Here is a 17,142-nt window from a genome sequence, read left to right as displayed (position 1 = left end):
GAAGCCGGCGGGAGGCGGGAGCCCGGGACAGGGGGCTGCAGCGCTTAGACCCCCAGGAAGTGTCTCCTTCCTTTCTTGTCCTTAAGGAGATCCCGTCAATTATATACACGTGGTAAAAAAGCGACCGCAGCCTGCGCCACGGGATTAAGGTGAGGATGTTTGCAATGAAAATTCCTTTCTATAACACTCGTTTTTTCCACCGCGGAGTGGAAAAGAATGTGTAGCATTCCGCTACTCGACATGCATCCTTGTCATCAGCTGCACACAGCTCTTTGAAATGCGATTCCAAGCAACGTGCATTTAGTTCGCATGTAGGAATCGGCCCATAGAAATCAGTGCGACTTCTTATGATAAATATGCTGCTGAGGCAGATGGTTTGGAGGCACAAATAGGCAAGCGGCTACAAAGCCTGAAAACTTAATACAGCGGCTGTCAGTGGCGCACACTCAATACGTGTGGATCAAGGCGAAAGCTAAGAATCCAGCTTACAAAATGAGCGCCTGCTGTTTTACACAGGCTTATCATAAACTAGTTACCTGGTGAACATGCATTTAGCTACATGCTAATTTTATAGAAATCTGAGGACCTGCACCCATCAGAAATTGTTTGCTGCTGTTCATGTACAATGAATTTGCACTGCAGGAGTGCTGGAACCTTTTTACTACTGTTATAGAAACACGAATAGTTAAGCTAATAATAATAATAATAATAATAATAATAATAATAATAATAATAATAAATTTTATTTATATCCCGCCCTCCTCAGCCGAAGCCGGGCTCAGGGCGGTGGTGGACTGTTTCCATTTTCTACCTATTAAAGTAGGGGTATTGAAGACTGCACCCACAAGCCTTTACGGAAATTGTTTTTATATACAGTACCTGGTGCTATCTTATATCAAATGGAATATTTTCTGTAGTTAAAAACCTACAGAAACCTCAAATAGAATCTTGTATGTACTTTCCATCTTAAAAAATGCACAGCTGTAGAAGGAATCACTTTGTGACAATTCATAAGATGACTCTCTGTTTAACTGTGACTTCTGTCAAGGAAGGTGCTACAAAGAGGTCGACAAGGCCATGCATCGTAATTATTGGCATGCTGCAGAGGTGACAATTCAAATTTCACTCACAGAAAAGAGGAACTCTACAGGATAAGCATATATTTAAATATAATGTTAGCTTTTCCAAGGGCACATTGATCCAGACCAAGCAGTCAATACCTTTGGTGATACCTTGAGCAAATGCACATGAGGAGAAAAGCAGAAGTGGGATGGTTAGGCCAAACTGAGTTATGCCCACCTGAAATGTGGGGTGGTTATAGGTCTGTCTGAAAAGTGGAATGGCACCCACCATATCCTACCCCACTGGACCCAAGCTCTATTGAACTTGGTGAATTTCAGTATAAACATGCATAGAATTATGTCTTAAGTAACCAAACTTGTCTAAAGGATAGTACAGGGTTGGCCTACTGTTTTATCTTTCAGGTCATGCAACTATACAGTGAAAAACAGGTGCAACAGGCTGGGTATGATCTGAATTGCAATTACAAATAGAAGGCAAGTAGAGCACTATTAAGGGACATGGGTGGTGCTGTGGGTTAAACCACAGAGCCTAGGACTTGCCGATCAGAAGGTTGGCGGTTCGACTCCCCACGATGGGGTGAGCTCCCGTTGCTCGGTCCCTGCTCCTGCCCACCTAGCAGTTCGAAAGCACGTCAAAGTGCAAGTAGATAAACAGGTACCGCTCCGGCGGGAAGGTAAACGGCGTTTCCTTGCGCTGCGTTGGTTCGCCAATAAAGTGAGATGGCCAATAAAGTGAGATGAGTGCCGCAACCCCAGAGTCGGCTACGACTGGACCTAATGGTCAGGGGTCCCTTTATCTTTACCTTTAGAGCACTATTTATGACAAGCAGATGTCTTGTGGTACCTTAGACTTAATGTGTAAAAACTACTCTTTAAGATGCTCTAAGGCTTGTTTTTTGTTGTATCAGACTAACATGCCTACTCCTTTGAATATATATGTGCTGTTTTACTACCAATATTAATTGATGCCTTTATATACGACCAAAAATATTGATACAGTACAGTGGTACCTTGGTTTACGAACTTAATCCGTTATGGAAGTCCGTTCTTAAACCAAAGCGTTCTTAAACCAAGGCGTGCTTTGCCATAGCAGCAGGGACTCAATTTACAAATGGAGTCAACAGGAAGTGGAACACGTTCTGCTCCTAAGGCAAAGTTCACAAACCAAAACACCTACTTCCAGGTTTGCAGCATTCTTAATCCAAGCTGTTCTTAAACCAAGGTACTACTGTATACGAATTGGCTAAAATAAATGTGTGTGTTTTTTGGTCTCCACAGCTGCAATTTCAGAGCTCTGCTTTTTGTTATGTCATAGCCTCAATACATAGAAGCAAAATGCAGAGTACCAAAGCTGTAAGAACTGATCTTAGCTCTGTGGGAGAACTGACAAGAGGCTGGCAGAGCTGGTCAGAGGTTCATGCTGATTATCAGAGACGGAACCCCTTCAGCAGCAACAAGCCAGTAACTCGGCGTACTGAGAGAGGAGATCCCACCTATGGGAGGCCCCCCGAAGGCTCCAAAACAGAACAAAGAGGAAAGGATGCTCTCACACACATAGGCAAGGAAGTGGAAGAATTATGCTTGGTCATAAGTAATGTTGGAGAGAGAGGGCAAGATGGACAAGTAAGAATAACATTTAAACAGCTCTTTGACAGATATGTAACTATATCCAACAAAGTAGTAGGTGTCCTATTGAGGGCAAGGAAGCACGGCCTCGTTGATTTTGAAGGCGAAATGCTTTGGCAAGGAAAAGATGATGATGTAGTTATCACCTTACTTGAATGAGATGGTTGGATAAGCACGATTGCATGATTGCATTTGGCCACTCCTTTAAAAGCCTTAATCAACAATGTTGGCTGGCCAGGATGTGATGAAGAAAATGCTATCTGGTGGAAACAGGTTAAAAACAAAAATGAAGTAGAAGTTATGCATATTTTACTTGTCTCCATTCACTTTTACATGTGTGAAAATTAAAAAAGGAAAAGGAAAGGAGGTATGGGAGAAATGTCTTCAGCAATTCCACCCACCATTGAATACAGTGTTTTGAATATACACGATTTTGGCTTTAGGTGCAATCCCTGTGCAAGTTGCAGGCTTACGGTACCTGTCATGTTTTCCCCCTCTATGGTCATTGCCTATACATTGTAAGTGACAAGGGCTTATTATAAGACAACAGAGTGATAACTCTTCTGCGTGTACATGAACTGGAAATCTGTTTGGCTGCAAAGTGGATGTATTTCACATGAGTCATGGCACTGGAAATGTAGATGCTAAAAAATGGAAGTGATGTGAACACATTAAAAATATTTAGCATTTTCTTGAGGTAAGTGTTGTTGTACCACCACTGATATTCTAAAAGTATTTCTTACTTTGCAGTTAGCAACATTTTCCACTCCAAAATGGATGTTTTTAACATTACAAACTTTGGAAAAGTAGCCGTGTTGGTCTGCCATAGTCAAAACAAAACAAATTCCTTCCAGTAGCACCTTAAAGACCAACTAAGTCAGTTCTGCTCATACCAAGAACTGACTTAGTTGGTCTTTAAGGTGCTACTGGAAGGAATTTGTTTTGTTTTGGAAAAGTAGATAGTAACTATTTTAAGAGTAGCTAGTTTCAAATTCATGTAGAAAAGCTAATTCTTAAAAGTTTGATTTTTGGAAATAGTCTATAAACATTCAAATGAATTTGGCAAAATGTTTTCAGATTATAACTAACATTACGTTGTTTGACTAGATGGCAGGCTTATCATACATAGAGTTCCCGAGATGTTGAAATATAAAGGTACCAGGTCACAAACAATATTCTCAAATTCAGATACGATAACATTCAAGAGGTTCATCTCTACACGTTGATTTTTATTAGCTTCTTTTTCAAACAGTATTAAGGTTGCTGTTATGTTTCCAATGGTACATAAACTCACAATCACAACTGCTTTTCATACATAACACATTTCGACATGGTATAAATACAACTACTACTCCACTAAAGGAAGACATTTGTTGATTATTTTAACCAACAGTAGTTAGAATCCAGACTCAAGTATCAAAACAAATACATGCCAACAAAGACGAGGATTAAAATGCTAAAGCCATAAAGGAACATAAAGGGTTATTGTATTTTGGCATACTTTGAACACTTTAATGTAAAACTGTGCTAAATAATTGGATGTTGCTTTAGTAATGCAGTAGGTACCAGAATGCACAATTTCAGCAAGTGCTTGTTCAAGTGAATTTTTCAGTAAGAAATTCAATTAGATTTGAAATGTGCTCTAGAAGCCATTTCATGCCAAGTCTTAAAAGCATCTGCAATCTTGACATTAAGGCTGTGGAGGTAGACTAAGAACAAGATAATTTTTGTTGGAAGAGACTACTTCGCTAATGTTGTGGCCATGTAAGGTGGACAAGCAGTATGCTATATAAGCAACTCTGATGCCTCTACTGATGAGCACTTGGATGAAGACTTTAGGTAGTCAAAATGGGACATCTGTGAATAATGTATATCCCTCTAAAATTTGATTAAAAGATCTGGATAATCTACCCTTAAGAATGGGTTTAGTGTTTTATGTTTGATTTTAAAGAAAACAGAACCAGGCGACATTCATGAATTCACATACTAACAAACTCTCTGTTGTAAGATGTTCTGGGTACTTAACTATTGTATAAATACTAATAAATAACCATTCCAAGGTCTGTCTGCATAGTGGTAGTTTCCCACAGTAGGCAATGCCTCCCAACATGCTTAAGATTTCCCAAATATCCAAAGCTATAGTTACAAGTTTAGTTTCAGCATAAGCCTCTTATACTTCGTACATCGGATACCTTTCACTAGTAAAAAAGTAAAAAGAAACCATTGCTCTATGTAAACTTGCACTACAATTCACCTTCTAGCTATTCTTAATTACATGCATTTAACTGGCTACAATTGTTTACAGTGGTACACGTTCAAACAATCTTATCCTAGACCAACATACTAATGGTGTGATGTCTCACATTGTAAGTACAGATGGAAGACATACTCTGGTCACAATGGCTTGTTAAGAGCTCTTGCTGTGCATACAGTCATGTACATGTGTGCGATGAGTGATTTAGCACCAAGACATCATAGCTATCACTAGCATTGCAATGCCAAAAATGTCACTAATGTGTTGTATAGGCACAAACCTCTTGCATTGTTTAGACAAAGAACAGTCAAACCCAGAGGCATATATTAAACTTTAATTATATCTTTTTTTACAAGATCAGTATTTTCTTTCAGAGTATAGGTATTTTTACTTTCCGATTGGTAGATATGGATGTTCTCGAAAGTGCTCAGTTTTTTCAGGTATTTGCCTGAGACATGTATTGTACAACGTTCTTTAACGATGAGTTCAACCATTGTATAGCAGCAGATTCAAGTGCCATTTTTCACACACCTGGCATATTAACAATTACATCCAACCCTATAATCAGTGGTCACAGTTCACAGAGATGTGTGATCTGGAACAAGTGCTTTTCAGATAGTAGCACTTTCAGCCTTCAGCCGTTCCAAGAGTTGCTCAGCCTGTTAAAGAGATGTTTATGTTGCATGTTAATATTTCCCAGAGATTACTTGCTGCCCCCTTGAAACTGGGGAGATAAGTAACAGAAACCACTGAGCAATAGTAGCATTCCCTCATTGCCAGCCTAGACGCAAAAGCATCGGTGGCGACAACTTTCAGGAAGGCCATTTTAGAAAGGGGGGGGCACGAAGCATCATCTACAAAGGGTCCATGCAAGACCACTTTCCTGTGGTCTCTTCTATTATAATGAAGAAAATATGAAAGATGGCTTCTAACACTTTAAATGAAGTTAGTTAAAATCTAGACATCATTAACAGTTATTAAGAAGTTGAAAGGACTATTTCAAACTGACTTAATTCAATATCAGACAGTAAACAGTAAGGCTGAGAGTTGCAAAAAGAGAAACAGTGCAAGTTTTTCAAAAGGAGTAGTCGGGGGTCAGGCACAGTGCCTTGGAAATGGAATAATGGCAGCACCTCAATGCGTTTTGACTGCAAAATGGTAACATCTTAATTCACTGGCACAAGAAGTAGAAAAGGGAGCCTCAAAGTTTTACACTGGTGGTGTCCGGTTCTTTCTTTGCAGCAGAAGGGAAATGGGGATCACCAAACTAACTGAAATACTTACTGTTATAAACCAGTAGGAATTGATTCTGTAAACCATTCGGGACAAGAATCCCAACTGACTAGCTGGAGCCAGGACATGAAGATGTAAATGGGCTATTGAGCAGAATGGAGGCCAGTGAAAACCCATCCTTGAGAAACAGAGGAGAAAAAGAATCAGTTATCAACTACTTAAGTGTTTTTTTGAGTGAAGTATGTGAAAGCTCTTAAAGACTTAAAACAGTAAGCAGGTCTGTGCATCGCACTAATGCAAAATTCTAAGACCTCCAGCTATTATTTCATACAACATAACCAAATTACATGCACTTTCCTTATGTATAATGCTACTCTATTATAATGAACATTACCATATACTTCCCTTTCTAGAAACATACCTTATATCATTCAAGTCATTAAATTTATTCCGCTGAAGGACAGTCTTTCCAACTGCCATCATTCTTTCCACTGTCAGATCAGGGAGAAAATAATAAAATCAGATTTAAAGCTCATTAGATATCCAATGCATTATAGTCTTACCAGCTTAGTCCTAAACTGAAACTAATGCAAACTCTGTTGATTTCAGTAGAATTTATTCCAAAGTAAGCCTGGCTAACTTAATAATGGGCCTCTCTTTTTAACTATAAAGAAGAATACATATTATTATGTACAAATTTTAACATTTATTCTTAGTGATAATGTAACCTACAAAAACATAGGCCAAAGCAGGCTGAACCACAAGGGATCTGTAAAGGGCAGATAACCACATGGTGAAAATATCCACAACAAGTTATGCAAGTTGAAGCAGCTCCTCTTTCCCTTCTCAAACTTCACCTTTGCTTGCTTTTCTACCCAGGTCTAACCTGACTGACAATGAAGACTGTTCCCCACAAATCTTCCCAATGCAGGTTTAAGCATGGTAATTTTCTGTGTTTTGTATACCACTTGGTTCACTACTGGTGCTATGCAACACACAGCAAGTGTGATGGACAGCCAGTCTTCAGGCATCCTTTCTGACTAGTTCCAATATACTATGCCTAGGATTTGCTTATACCAAGAAAACTGTTTTGAAGAACATATTCATGGGGGGAATGGGAGTCTTCGGCTCCACATAGCCATATGCTGCTGGCATGTAAGGAAGAGAAATGGCTCCCAGGTTAAGTTCAATCCAAGCGGAGCTGCAAATATGCTGGATTCCCAGTGCCAAACCATGCAAGTTGAGTAAGCATTCAGACAGAACTTAGCATCCAAAAAAGATCTCAGCTTCCATTAAAAACCACACACGGTCATTTTATACCCCGCAAAGCTTAAATGTGGGTGGTCAGTGTCCTGTGAAATCCCCACAGCAATGGGTGTGGGCGGGTGGTACAGGGTATCAGTCAGGAGTCATCAGGGAGTGGGACATCAAATATATAGAGTTGAAATGACACGCGGGTGGGTCAAAGCTACCCAGAGGATCTATGACAGAAACTCTGGTTAAGACCCATATCTGACAGGATCCAGTCCAATGCTTTGTCGGTGGCCACCCTAGAAGTAGTTTCACGGAAGAGACACTTTGAAAATGGGATGGAAGATGGCGGACATGTCTCCTTGTCAATCCCCCAAAGTGATTGCTAGCAAGCTGCCACAGCTACCGCCTTCTACCTCTTGGTAAGCAACAGGGTGGGACGGGTATATGTGTGTGCTGGGAAACCCAGCTAGATGGGCAGGATATAAATAATAAATTATCATTATTACTTGCAGTACAGATGGGCTCCAAGGGCTCCAGTTGTTGAGATCCATTCTAACTGCTAATTATATAGACCCTTGTTTTGCAGCTAATTGCATACAACAATAACGCACTGTTGTTGTTATATTTTATTCATTTACTTTCAGTTCCAGTATTCTGAGTGCTCGGTCCAGACTTACCTAATGGTATATGCTCACTCTTTAGAGTCTTGCAATTTCCTATATGGTTTTTTGGCACCACTAAATAATGATGTGGCGCTCCAGGCCTGATATCTCTGAAGCACACCAAGTCTTCATGCTAAAAAATAAAGAGAAGAAAAGCTTGATAATAGCAGGTCGTGTAAGAAACAGTTTTGCAGGTACCCATCTGAGATAGCCATGCATGTCAGTAAGTAAAGCTAGCAAGCTAGTACCAACCGCCAATATTAATTGTGCAAGTGGCTTCAGCCTTTCAGATGATCAGTCTGAACTATGAGATAACAGTAGAAGAATTCAGACGTATCATCCCCTTAAGCATACAAAGAACGTTTGTCCCAGTCCCCAATTTCCGACACCTATGTAATGTTAATGAGTTCTCATACATACTGATAGATATAACTTAAGTAACACTGCAGCCCTCATTTGTTAGACCACTTTGTAGGCCAATATTTGTAAACCATGCAGCAACACTTAAGAACATTTTGAAGGCTATATTTTTAGTCCCATCAGAGCCATGTTCCAGCAGTATCAGCCAATCCCACTCATTTATTTTTCTTTCCATAAAATGCCACTATCCATTAACCCTGGTTAAGTAGGCAGGGAGAAAAGTTGGGGGGAGGGGAACCTGACTAGCATATAGCTGCAACAGGAGATGTATGTATGAGGGAAACACAATTAGGATGATGTGTGAAAAGCAAAGGGTGAAAGGATGAGGTAATGGGAGAGAAGCAGAAGTGTGTTAGCACTTAAGGGACTGAGAGAAATGAATCATGTTTTCACCCCCAAATTTCTAGCACATTGGGGGTTCTTTTTGCTTAAGAAGCACATATATTCTATTGATGTCATGATATAAACAATAATTATGTTATTTTAAGGTTACTGATCCTGGTATTTATGATGAGAAGTGGTGTGAAAACATTAAGAATAAATCCACTACTGAATGTGGGCTGGGGCTGAAAACCAGTGGCCATGCTTCTTTTCACTATCCCAGTTTATTTATTTGTGTATTCAATAAGCTTTTGTAGAAAAGGCTTCCCGGGCAGTTTCCCAAGAGAAATCATGCAGCCATAAAACCTAGCACAATATAAAACGAGGAACAGCCTAAAACCCATAGAACAAACAGCACCAGAAATGGTGCAACCTTAAAAGCTTCAAATTCATAACTTATTTTATTTTATATCAAAGAGTAAGCACACAAGACCTGGTGATGGACACCGGCTTTAAAGGTTTCTCACCTAAGTCTATCAAAGTCTATTCGCCATAAAACCTCAATGGAACCTCCAGCTCCAGTGGCAGTTGCCAAGGAAGAGGAGGGCAAGGAGCGAGTGGGGGCTCCTCGCTTCCAGGCCCTGCAAGGGAAAAGAGGGGGTTGGTTGCCCACCATGGGAAACGGGCTGAGCGGGGCTAGAATTTGAAGGGAGGGCGGGGGCGAGCAAGCGGCCTCGCAGCTGTTGCCGGACTACAACTCCCATCGTCCCTGGCTACTGGCCACGCTGGCAGGGGCTGATGGGAGTTGGAGTCCATTCGCCCATCCCTAGTACTGAATGCGCCTCCTGCCCGAGCCTGAGCTCTACTTCGCGGCTTGGCTGCAGCCTTTGGACGTGAGGATGGGAAGCACCCGCCCGACGCCCTTCTGCTCGCTGCGCCTCACCTCGCAAGGCAGCAGCTCCGTGCCCGCCTCCTCTCCGTGCGTGATCCGGCAGAAAACGCACTTGCCGTCGTAGGCAGCGCCGCTGCCGCCGCCGCCGCCGCCTCCAGCGCCCTCTCCGCCAGCCGCGCCAGCCTCTCCGCCGCCGGGACTGGGCTCCGCCGCCGGAGACGAGCCCGAGCTGCCTCCTTCCTCGCCGGCCATCGGGATCCTTCTCTCGGGCGGCCTTTGGCCGGGGAAACGGGGCGGAGCGGTCCTCGGGAGACGGGCCAGCCCAGCGGCACAGGCGACTCCGCCCTTTGCCGACCCCGGGTGCGCGCAGGCGGAGCGCAGGCTGCGGCGGCGCGAAGGGCGGTCCGCTCGCCTTGGCCCCGCCCCGGGCTCCGGGACGCCGCCGCCGCCGCCGCGACGCAGAGATGATCGTCGGGGCGGGCTTGGAAGGTGAGGGCGGGCACGGAGTTTGCGCCCGATCCAGGAGTGCGCAAGAAACCAGGTGCAGGCAGCAGTGGAAGGAGTGGTGCCGCATGATCAGAGCAACAAGAGGGGGGGGGTGATTTGGGCATCAGCAGATTGGCTAGACGTGAAGCAACGGGAGACCAGAGAACGGAATATTTCAGTAGTCTAAGCAAGAGGTAGTCAGGGTGTGGTGGACCAGAGTTTTTGCCTAGTGCACAGAGAGGAAGGGCCATAATCCTGCAATACTGTAAAGGGGAAAGTAACATGTCTAGGGACTGGGCGCGAGAGGCAAATGAGAAAGGGGCGAAACCCCGTGCCTGCCGAACAGAATGAGCTGGTAACATTGCCATGGATTGGGCAAATTAGCAAAGAGAGAACGAACAAAAGGCAAGCTCTCTTCGTTTACTGTTGCATTTCTATCCCGTTCTCTTTCTTCGTCACCAAAATTGCTATGAGTGGAAACAGTGATTAAGACCCCAGTTCGCCTGCCTACTTGGAAATAAATCCCATTGAACTCAGTTGGATTCGTTTCTGAATAAATGGGTCGTAGGACTGCACTGCACAACGTGCAAGGGCTGCTTACCTTGCAAGATGTTGAATACGAATCCTATGTGTGGAGGGTACACAGGATTCCTTCGTTTCCAATGGCTTTTGATTCATTAAGCATCTTCACTAGTGAATAGGGCAGACACACAGGGGACAAGGTGAAAATAATCATATATGCAGATGGGTTGGATGTGATATGGAGCACTGCCACTTGGACACACAGCATCCAAGCGAAGAGAGTTTCAAAGTGGTTCAGAGTTCAGCGTGAGGAATGTGTAATCCCTTTGTCATTTGTACCAGCTACTCTCTTGCCTACTATTACACATTGCCAAATTCCAGAACTAGTGCCTTCTTGTTCCAGATGTAGCAAATGTCCACTGTGTCACTAGCAGTTTGATAAAGGCAATTTCTGGGGAAATCCAACATTTACAAGTTTGAGTGGAAACGTCAATAAATATCCCTTTGAAGTATTATAGATCAAATATGGCAAGCTAGCCTTTAGTGCTCCCAGCTCTGTCACCTTTGACTATTAAGTCTGGAGTGGGGAGAGAAATTTCACGTCAAACATATGAATGCATAAATTCCTTTATTGAAAATGTTGCGATAGCACTGCATTACATATATTAAATATCCATAGTTTTCTGAAGGGTCACAGAATCTTGAGAGGACAACACTGTTTCGAATATAGAACACAAACTTTAGATATGCTCTGACAAGTACAATATAATGAAATGAACTGTGTATAACAGTAGGGAAATACGTCCATTATTTTTTAAAAAAAACCTTTCGCTTACAACCTGCAAGTGTCTCATCCTTATTAAAACTGTCTTTCAAGGTTCCCTGGAATGTCTCCAAAGTATTATGCTAATATGTAATGGTGAAAATCTGTCAGAGTAGAACCGATGGTAAGAAGAGTGAAAGGTGTAGGGCTGTAGGTGTTAACAAAATGCCCTAAAGCGGTTTTGTACACGAAGGCTATTACTCCTGTGTAGAGAATTATGTGCTTACCACATGTGATGTTTTCTATCTGCAGCAAGCCCAAATTGTTAGTGTGCAGCTCTACGGACTCCAAAGCAGACATGTGTGTGTCTGCCCCATGTCACTTGTGTACGGAGTTTCCTACACAGAAGCAATATATATGCGAAGGAAATTACTCTTTGTAATCTGGATCTGGTTGACCAGGCCATATAGCACAAGATGGATGGTTCCAGTTATTTCCAAGTCATTTGGAAGCAATGCCATCATGAGCAGGGGAAGACCTGGTTAATATGTAAGGATGCAGCCTAGGTTGACACAGGTGGCCTTGTGAAGGCATCCTAAAGGGTGACAAGCATAGTGTATTGACCGATACTTTTTCAGGAGCATAGGAAGTACAGTTTGTTTTTTAAAAAAATACCCCTTCTCTCATGTTGAGTTTATTTGCTTTTTTAAAAGGCTTATCAAGGGCTCCAAAAAGTTAGGAGAATGTCAGCATTTCAGGAAGGAATAGCACTGACTTTTCATATCTTCCTCTTCCTAACAAAATATTTTTTAGAAGTGGCAAATAACCAAAAATGGTTTCCAGTTTCAATTAACTGGCAGCACTTAGTCTTTCTTACTGAATTTGGACCCAGTGCTCTCAAGTACTGCTTCATTACGCCATTAAAAAAAAAAAAAAATAAGCAGAAAGAAAAGTGACTGCTTAAAAAGCAGAATGCAACCACAGGGTTCAACTCTTATTCAAGAAAGAGATCATTTTACAAGAAAAAAGAAGAAGGGCAAAGCTAGTCTGGCATGACACAGTTTTGTCTAGAATAATTTATAGGGCACAGTTTAAGAATCTGTTTTTTGCCCCATAACAATGCCACTGTTTCAAAAGGTATTTCTTTATTGTTAAGCCTCTTAAAAAGAGGATCTGTCTCCAGCACGCAACCAGGCAGCTGTGTTTGATAATGGAAACTGACAATGCACCGCTTTCCAACAATCCAAAGTAATGTGTTCTGCCCAAAAACAAGATTCCTAAAATAATAATAACAAAGCAACAACGAAGTCTTTTACAGAAATTAAAAAAAAACCAGCAAAGTATAAAAAATACCTAAGAAATGAAATGATTCATCACCACCGCTTAAGACATTTACTTCAGTCAATAAATCTTCCTAACAAATTTTGAAATTAAAATATTAAAAGAAAAAACATGCCTACTACATTTCATAAAAATGTACTATACAAACAATAAATACGTTCCTTTAAAAATGCTCCCTTTAAGTGCTGTATACTGATTTGAAAGACTAACCCCCTTTCTCATGGAAACCATCACTATACGCAGTAGAATTTGCTAACCCAACTTTTACTTCTTTTTGGTTTTCATGTAAGCAGAATAAAAATACACATGGAATGTACTATACAGGTCTATGTTTTTCCACCAGTATTCTTTCACAGTTACAAAAAATAATGAGACTGCTTTAAACAAACTTGTATATCGCAAATGCCTTCCATAAACATCTTGCATCCATGCTGTAAGATCACCGGCAGGGCAGAAATACGACATAAACGAGGTCATTTTTTAAAATGCAATTAAGTCTTTCCACTTTTTGACCTAAAATCTTCTTGTGCAGCCAGGCTGTGACCAGATTTCAAGGGCAGGAGAAGCATGTTCTATTGTGAGGCAGTCTACATTCCAATATTCAACATCCACTGAGTACTCAGTAAACTTTTTAAGGCAGCATGTACATCACTCAAATGTCCATACTTCCACATCTTGTATGACAAAGTCTTCTTTTTTGGATAAGATATCATTATTGAATGTGCCGCAACAATTGCTCCGACCATGATATAAATCAGCATCTAGCCATAAACCAAATCTGCCACTGCAAGGAGAAGAAAATTAGCTGAAAACTTTGATTTATTCAGTTTTGATTTATTAAAAATGATGACACAATTTGCCCAATTTAACTTTCTGTTTCTTTCAGCTAGAGGGTTAAACATTTGCTTAGCCTTCTTCCCATGAAGTCAACAAGACTTAAAAACCTTTGGTTGAATCCTGTCTGTTGGTTTTTGCCCCAAAGTAGACAGGAGAGGATTGTTGCTGTTTAAAAAAGGAACATGTCAACATGGCCTTTTTCCAGATACAGTCATACCTCAGGTTGCGAACGTGATCCATGCAGGAGGCACGTTCACAATCCACAGCATTCACAACCCACAGCGCCACGTCTGTGGCAATTCGGTGCTTCTGCGCATGCGTAAAGCATGATTTAGTGCTTCTGCACATGCGCCGAAACCCGGAAGTAACCCGTTCCGGTACTACCAGGTTCGGTGCGGTCCGTAACCCAAAAACACGCAACCAGCAGCGTTCGCAACCCGAAGTATGACTATATATGGAACCTGGATATAGGCTTCTGCGCATGTTGTGTGCATGGTTCTTCTGACCTTAATGGACTGGGGCAAAAACTCATGTGGTTCCTTTATTTACTGTCCTGGATTATTTAACTGAAATAAGTAATTAAAGGCTGCAATTCAGTTACAGAGCACCTGCTTTGAATGCAGAAAGTTCTGGGTTCAACCCTCGGCACCTCTAGGTGAAGCTGGGAGAGACCCACCTGAAACCCTGGAGAGCTGCTGCCAATCTGTGCAGACAATACTGAACCAGATGAACAAAGTGTCTTAACTATGCATAAGGCAGCCTCCTATATTCCTTTGCCCACAAGTCAGTGCAGCTATGTGCACAAGAGCCATGCACGCATTTAGAGCTTTTGTTCACGTCAAGTTCTGATGGTTGAAGAGATTAGCCCCAAAGGAAGAGGTTGCCCATAGAGGGTTTTCAACAATATGATTAATAAAGAAACTTATTCAACTTACTCTCCACCACCAAGTTCTAAGGAAGTTACATCTCCGTTGATAAAGTAGGTGTTTTCTCCACTCCACTTAAAGACCTAAGGGAGAAGAGTATAATATCATAGTTATTCAACACAGTTGGTTGCAGCTGTGGCAGAATGACAGTAAGCAATGGTTAGGGGGGAGAAGTGCAAGAGAGAGTTACACGGTTTGTGTCAAAAATTCACCAACTTTGCCTTTGATGGAATAAGGGCCTGCTCAGAATAAGAGAACAAGGGAAGCGTTCATGGTGAGTTCTGGCACCTCTTCATCTAGAAAAACAGCACTGCTCAAGACTTAGCTAGAAACATTTTCATTCCTTGAGAAGCATTCAACTTTCCCTTACAATGGCCCCCCTGAGAGGTGCCAGAACCAAGTTCCAGTGAGCTCTGGCTGGAAAAAAAGCCCTGGTCTTAAGTAAAAAAAAAGTTGTCCCAAGCTCGTTTTAACAATAAGCATTAAACATTCCCTATGGCGATTCTGATATAGTCTTCTTTTTTCTTGAGTTGTTTTTGATCCTCTCTATTTGTGTGTCAATTTATGCTCCTAGGTGTGAATCTTATTAAAAGCAGAAAATTTTGCAATGTTACAATGTGGCTGCTTTCGCCTTCCTCATTTTTCTGTTTTCCTATTGCAAAAATTAAGTCAGCTATTCACAGTATTGACAAGTCACTGTAGCTCCTACAGTCTTGTATGTCCTCTTTCACATTCCCTACAACTCACAGAAGATTTGTACAATTTCCATCTGAACAGCTATGTTAAAAAAATGTGGCCTCTGTCAGAAAATGCAACCTTTCCTATTTATTTTATGCGGTTCGTCCTTCAAGAAGCCCAGACTTACATAGGATCCGCTCACATCCAGACACCAACAAAGCTGAAGCTTGTTCAGCTGTGCCAATACAACAGCATCAGTATATTTAAGCCCTTTCATTGGTGTGCTTAATAATGTATTCAGAAATGCACCTTCGAGCTTTTGTACAAGTCTCAGCATCATTTCACATAAACAAGCATATGGTGTAAGTAAAGTGTTAGGACTATCCTCAGCGCACCTTACCTTGAAAAGAGGATCAAATGTGTATAGGAAAGTTTCTCCAGTGCCATAATAGTGATCACTGAAGTGGAAAGGATGCGTTGCATAAGCCCCAAAAACCTGCCGAAACAAAATTACGATTATATTGGAAGATACGTCCACATTTAAAGGCATAAACATTCAAAAACATTTCAAACAAGGTTACTGTTGTTTTTACTTACTTAACCAACCTATGAAAAGCAAACATTGATGAAAATTTTCATATCTCTTAAGCGTTGGTCATTTATTCTGTATTTTATGATTTTAAAAATTTTATAATATGTTTCAATGATTTCATTGCATGCACAATGGTTTGTAATGAGTTGCTGGTTTATAAATATTCGTAAATAAATATGACTGCAGTTCAGAAATGGATAAGGAGACATAGATGCCTTCATTCTGCTGAATTATCAGGAGCTGAAAGCTCAAACATCTGAAGCATGCACACATAGAAATAGCCCCAATAAAAGGCACAGAGAGGTTCTATCAGTCCTCTCACACCTATCTTAGTGTCAGTTTTCAATACACAGATCGGCTTTTAATACCCTCCTTCCAGACATTCTTATCAAAAAGCTGATGGAACTAGACCTTTCTTCTACCATCTGTGACTGGATTAAAGACTTTCTGAGGGATCGGACACAAACAGTGAGGATTGGGCCTGATACATCTCCCTCCCTGAAGCTCAGCACTGGCACCCCACAGGGATGTGTGCTGAGTCCCTACCTGTACTCGCTCTATACATATGACTGTATTTCATCTGATCCAGCTACTGCAGTTATTAAGTTTGCAGATGATACTACCACAATGGGTCTAATTGCAGGTGGAGATGAATCAGCGTACAGAGGGGAGGTTCAAAAAAATATCTACATGGTGCCTAGAGAATAACTTGCACCTAAATATTAGCAAGACAAAGGAGATGGTGTTGGACTTTCAGAGGAAGAGAGGGGAACTAGCCCCGTTGTATATCAGGGGGGTTGTGTGGAGAGAGTCTCTTCCTTTAAATTCCTGGGAGTTTACCTTACTGAAGACCTCACTTGGAAAAACAATATAACTCAGGTGGTTAGGAAGGCCCAACAGAGACTCAATTTCCTTAGGGTTTTGCGAAAGAACAATGTTAAACAACAATTGATGACCTCCTTCTACTGGTCCACAATAGAAAGTGTCCTCTCATATTGTATCACAGGGTGGTACGTTGGCTTGACAGCCACGGACAGAAAGTCTTTACAGAGGGGGGTGAACACAGCACATGATATCATGGGCTGTCCCCTGAGCCCACTAGATGACATCACAAGGGATCCATGCCTTAGGAGAGCGAGAAAAATTCTCAGGGACGATTCACACCCCGGCCAGCACCTCTTTAATCTTCTACACTCAGGCAGGAGATATAGAAGTATAATCAGTCGTAAGCAAAGGTAAAGGGACCCCTGACC

At 41.6% G+C, this 17,142-nt stretch overlaps 2 protein-coding genes and 1 long non-coding RNA gene across 5 annotated transcripts in view; 1 reads left to right on the top strand and 2 right to left on the bottom strand.

Moving 5' to 3' along the window:
* Position 1: 1 nt before the first annotated feature.
* Positions 2–3,404, top strand: LOC309338810. Its single transcript, XR_014155055.1, has 2 exons — positions 2–149; positions 2,361–3,404. It is a non-coding gene; the product is annotated as an uncharacterized lncRNA (long non-coding RNA).
* A 512-nt stretch (positions 3,405–3,916) lies between these two features.
* Positions 3,917–10,099, bottom strand: HINT3 (histidine triad nucleotide binding protein 3). Its single transcript, XM_081855145.1, has 5 exons — positions 9,796–10,099; positions 8,127–8,244; positions 6,617–6,686; positions 6,247–6,373; positions 3,917–5,621 (listed from the first exon to the last, which is right to left on the bottom strand). Exons 1-5 carry the CDS (start codon positions 9,994–9,996, stop codon positions 5,574–5,576), a joined length of 564 nt encoding a protein of 187 aa, XP_081711271.1. The 5' UTR covers positions 9,997–10,099; the 3' UTR covers positions 3,917–5,573.
* A 1,264-nt stretch (positions 10,100–11,363) lies between these two features.
* NCOA7 (nuclear receptor coactivator 7) overlaps positions 11,364–17,142 on the bottom strand; it is a 66,747-nt gene continuing 60,968 nt past the window's right edge. For all 3 annotated transcript variants that reach the window (XM_081856141.1, XM_081856142.1, XM_081856143.1), the window contains 3 exons: positions 15,698–15,793; positions 14,629–14,702; positions 11,364–13,640 (listed from right to left, as the gene is read on the bottom strand). In XM_081856141.1, coding sequence (XP_081712267.1) covers positions 13,505–13,640; positions 14,629–14,702; positions 15,698–15,793 — 306 coding nt within the window. In that variant the 3' untranslated portion in view covers positions 11,364–13,504. The remainder of the gene's footprint in view (positions 13,641–14,628; positions 14,703–15,697; positions 15,794–17,142) is intronic.

This window comes from Podarcis erhardii (genome assembly GCF_964252035.2).
Source record: "Podarcis erhardii genome assembly, chromosome: 3".
NCBI lineage: Eukaryota > Metazoa > Chordata > Lepidosauria > Squamata > Lacertidae > Podarcis > Podarcis erhardii.
Note: the sequence above shows the minus strand (reverse complement) of the source record. Positions and strands in the feature narration are given on the sequence as shown.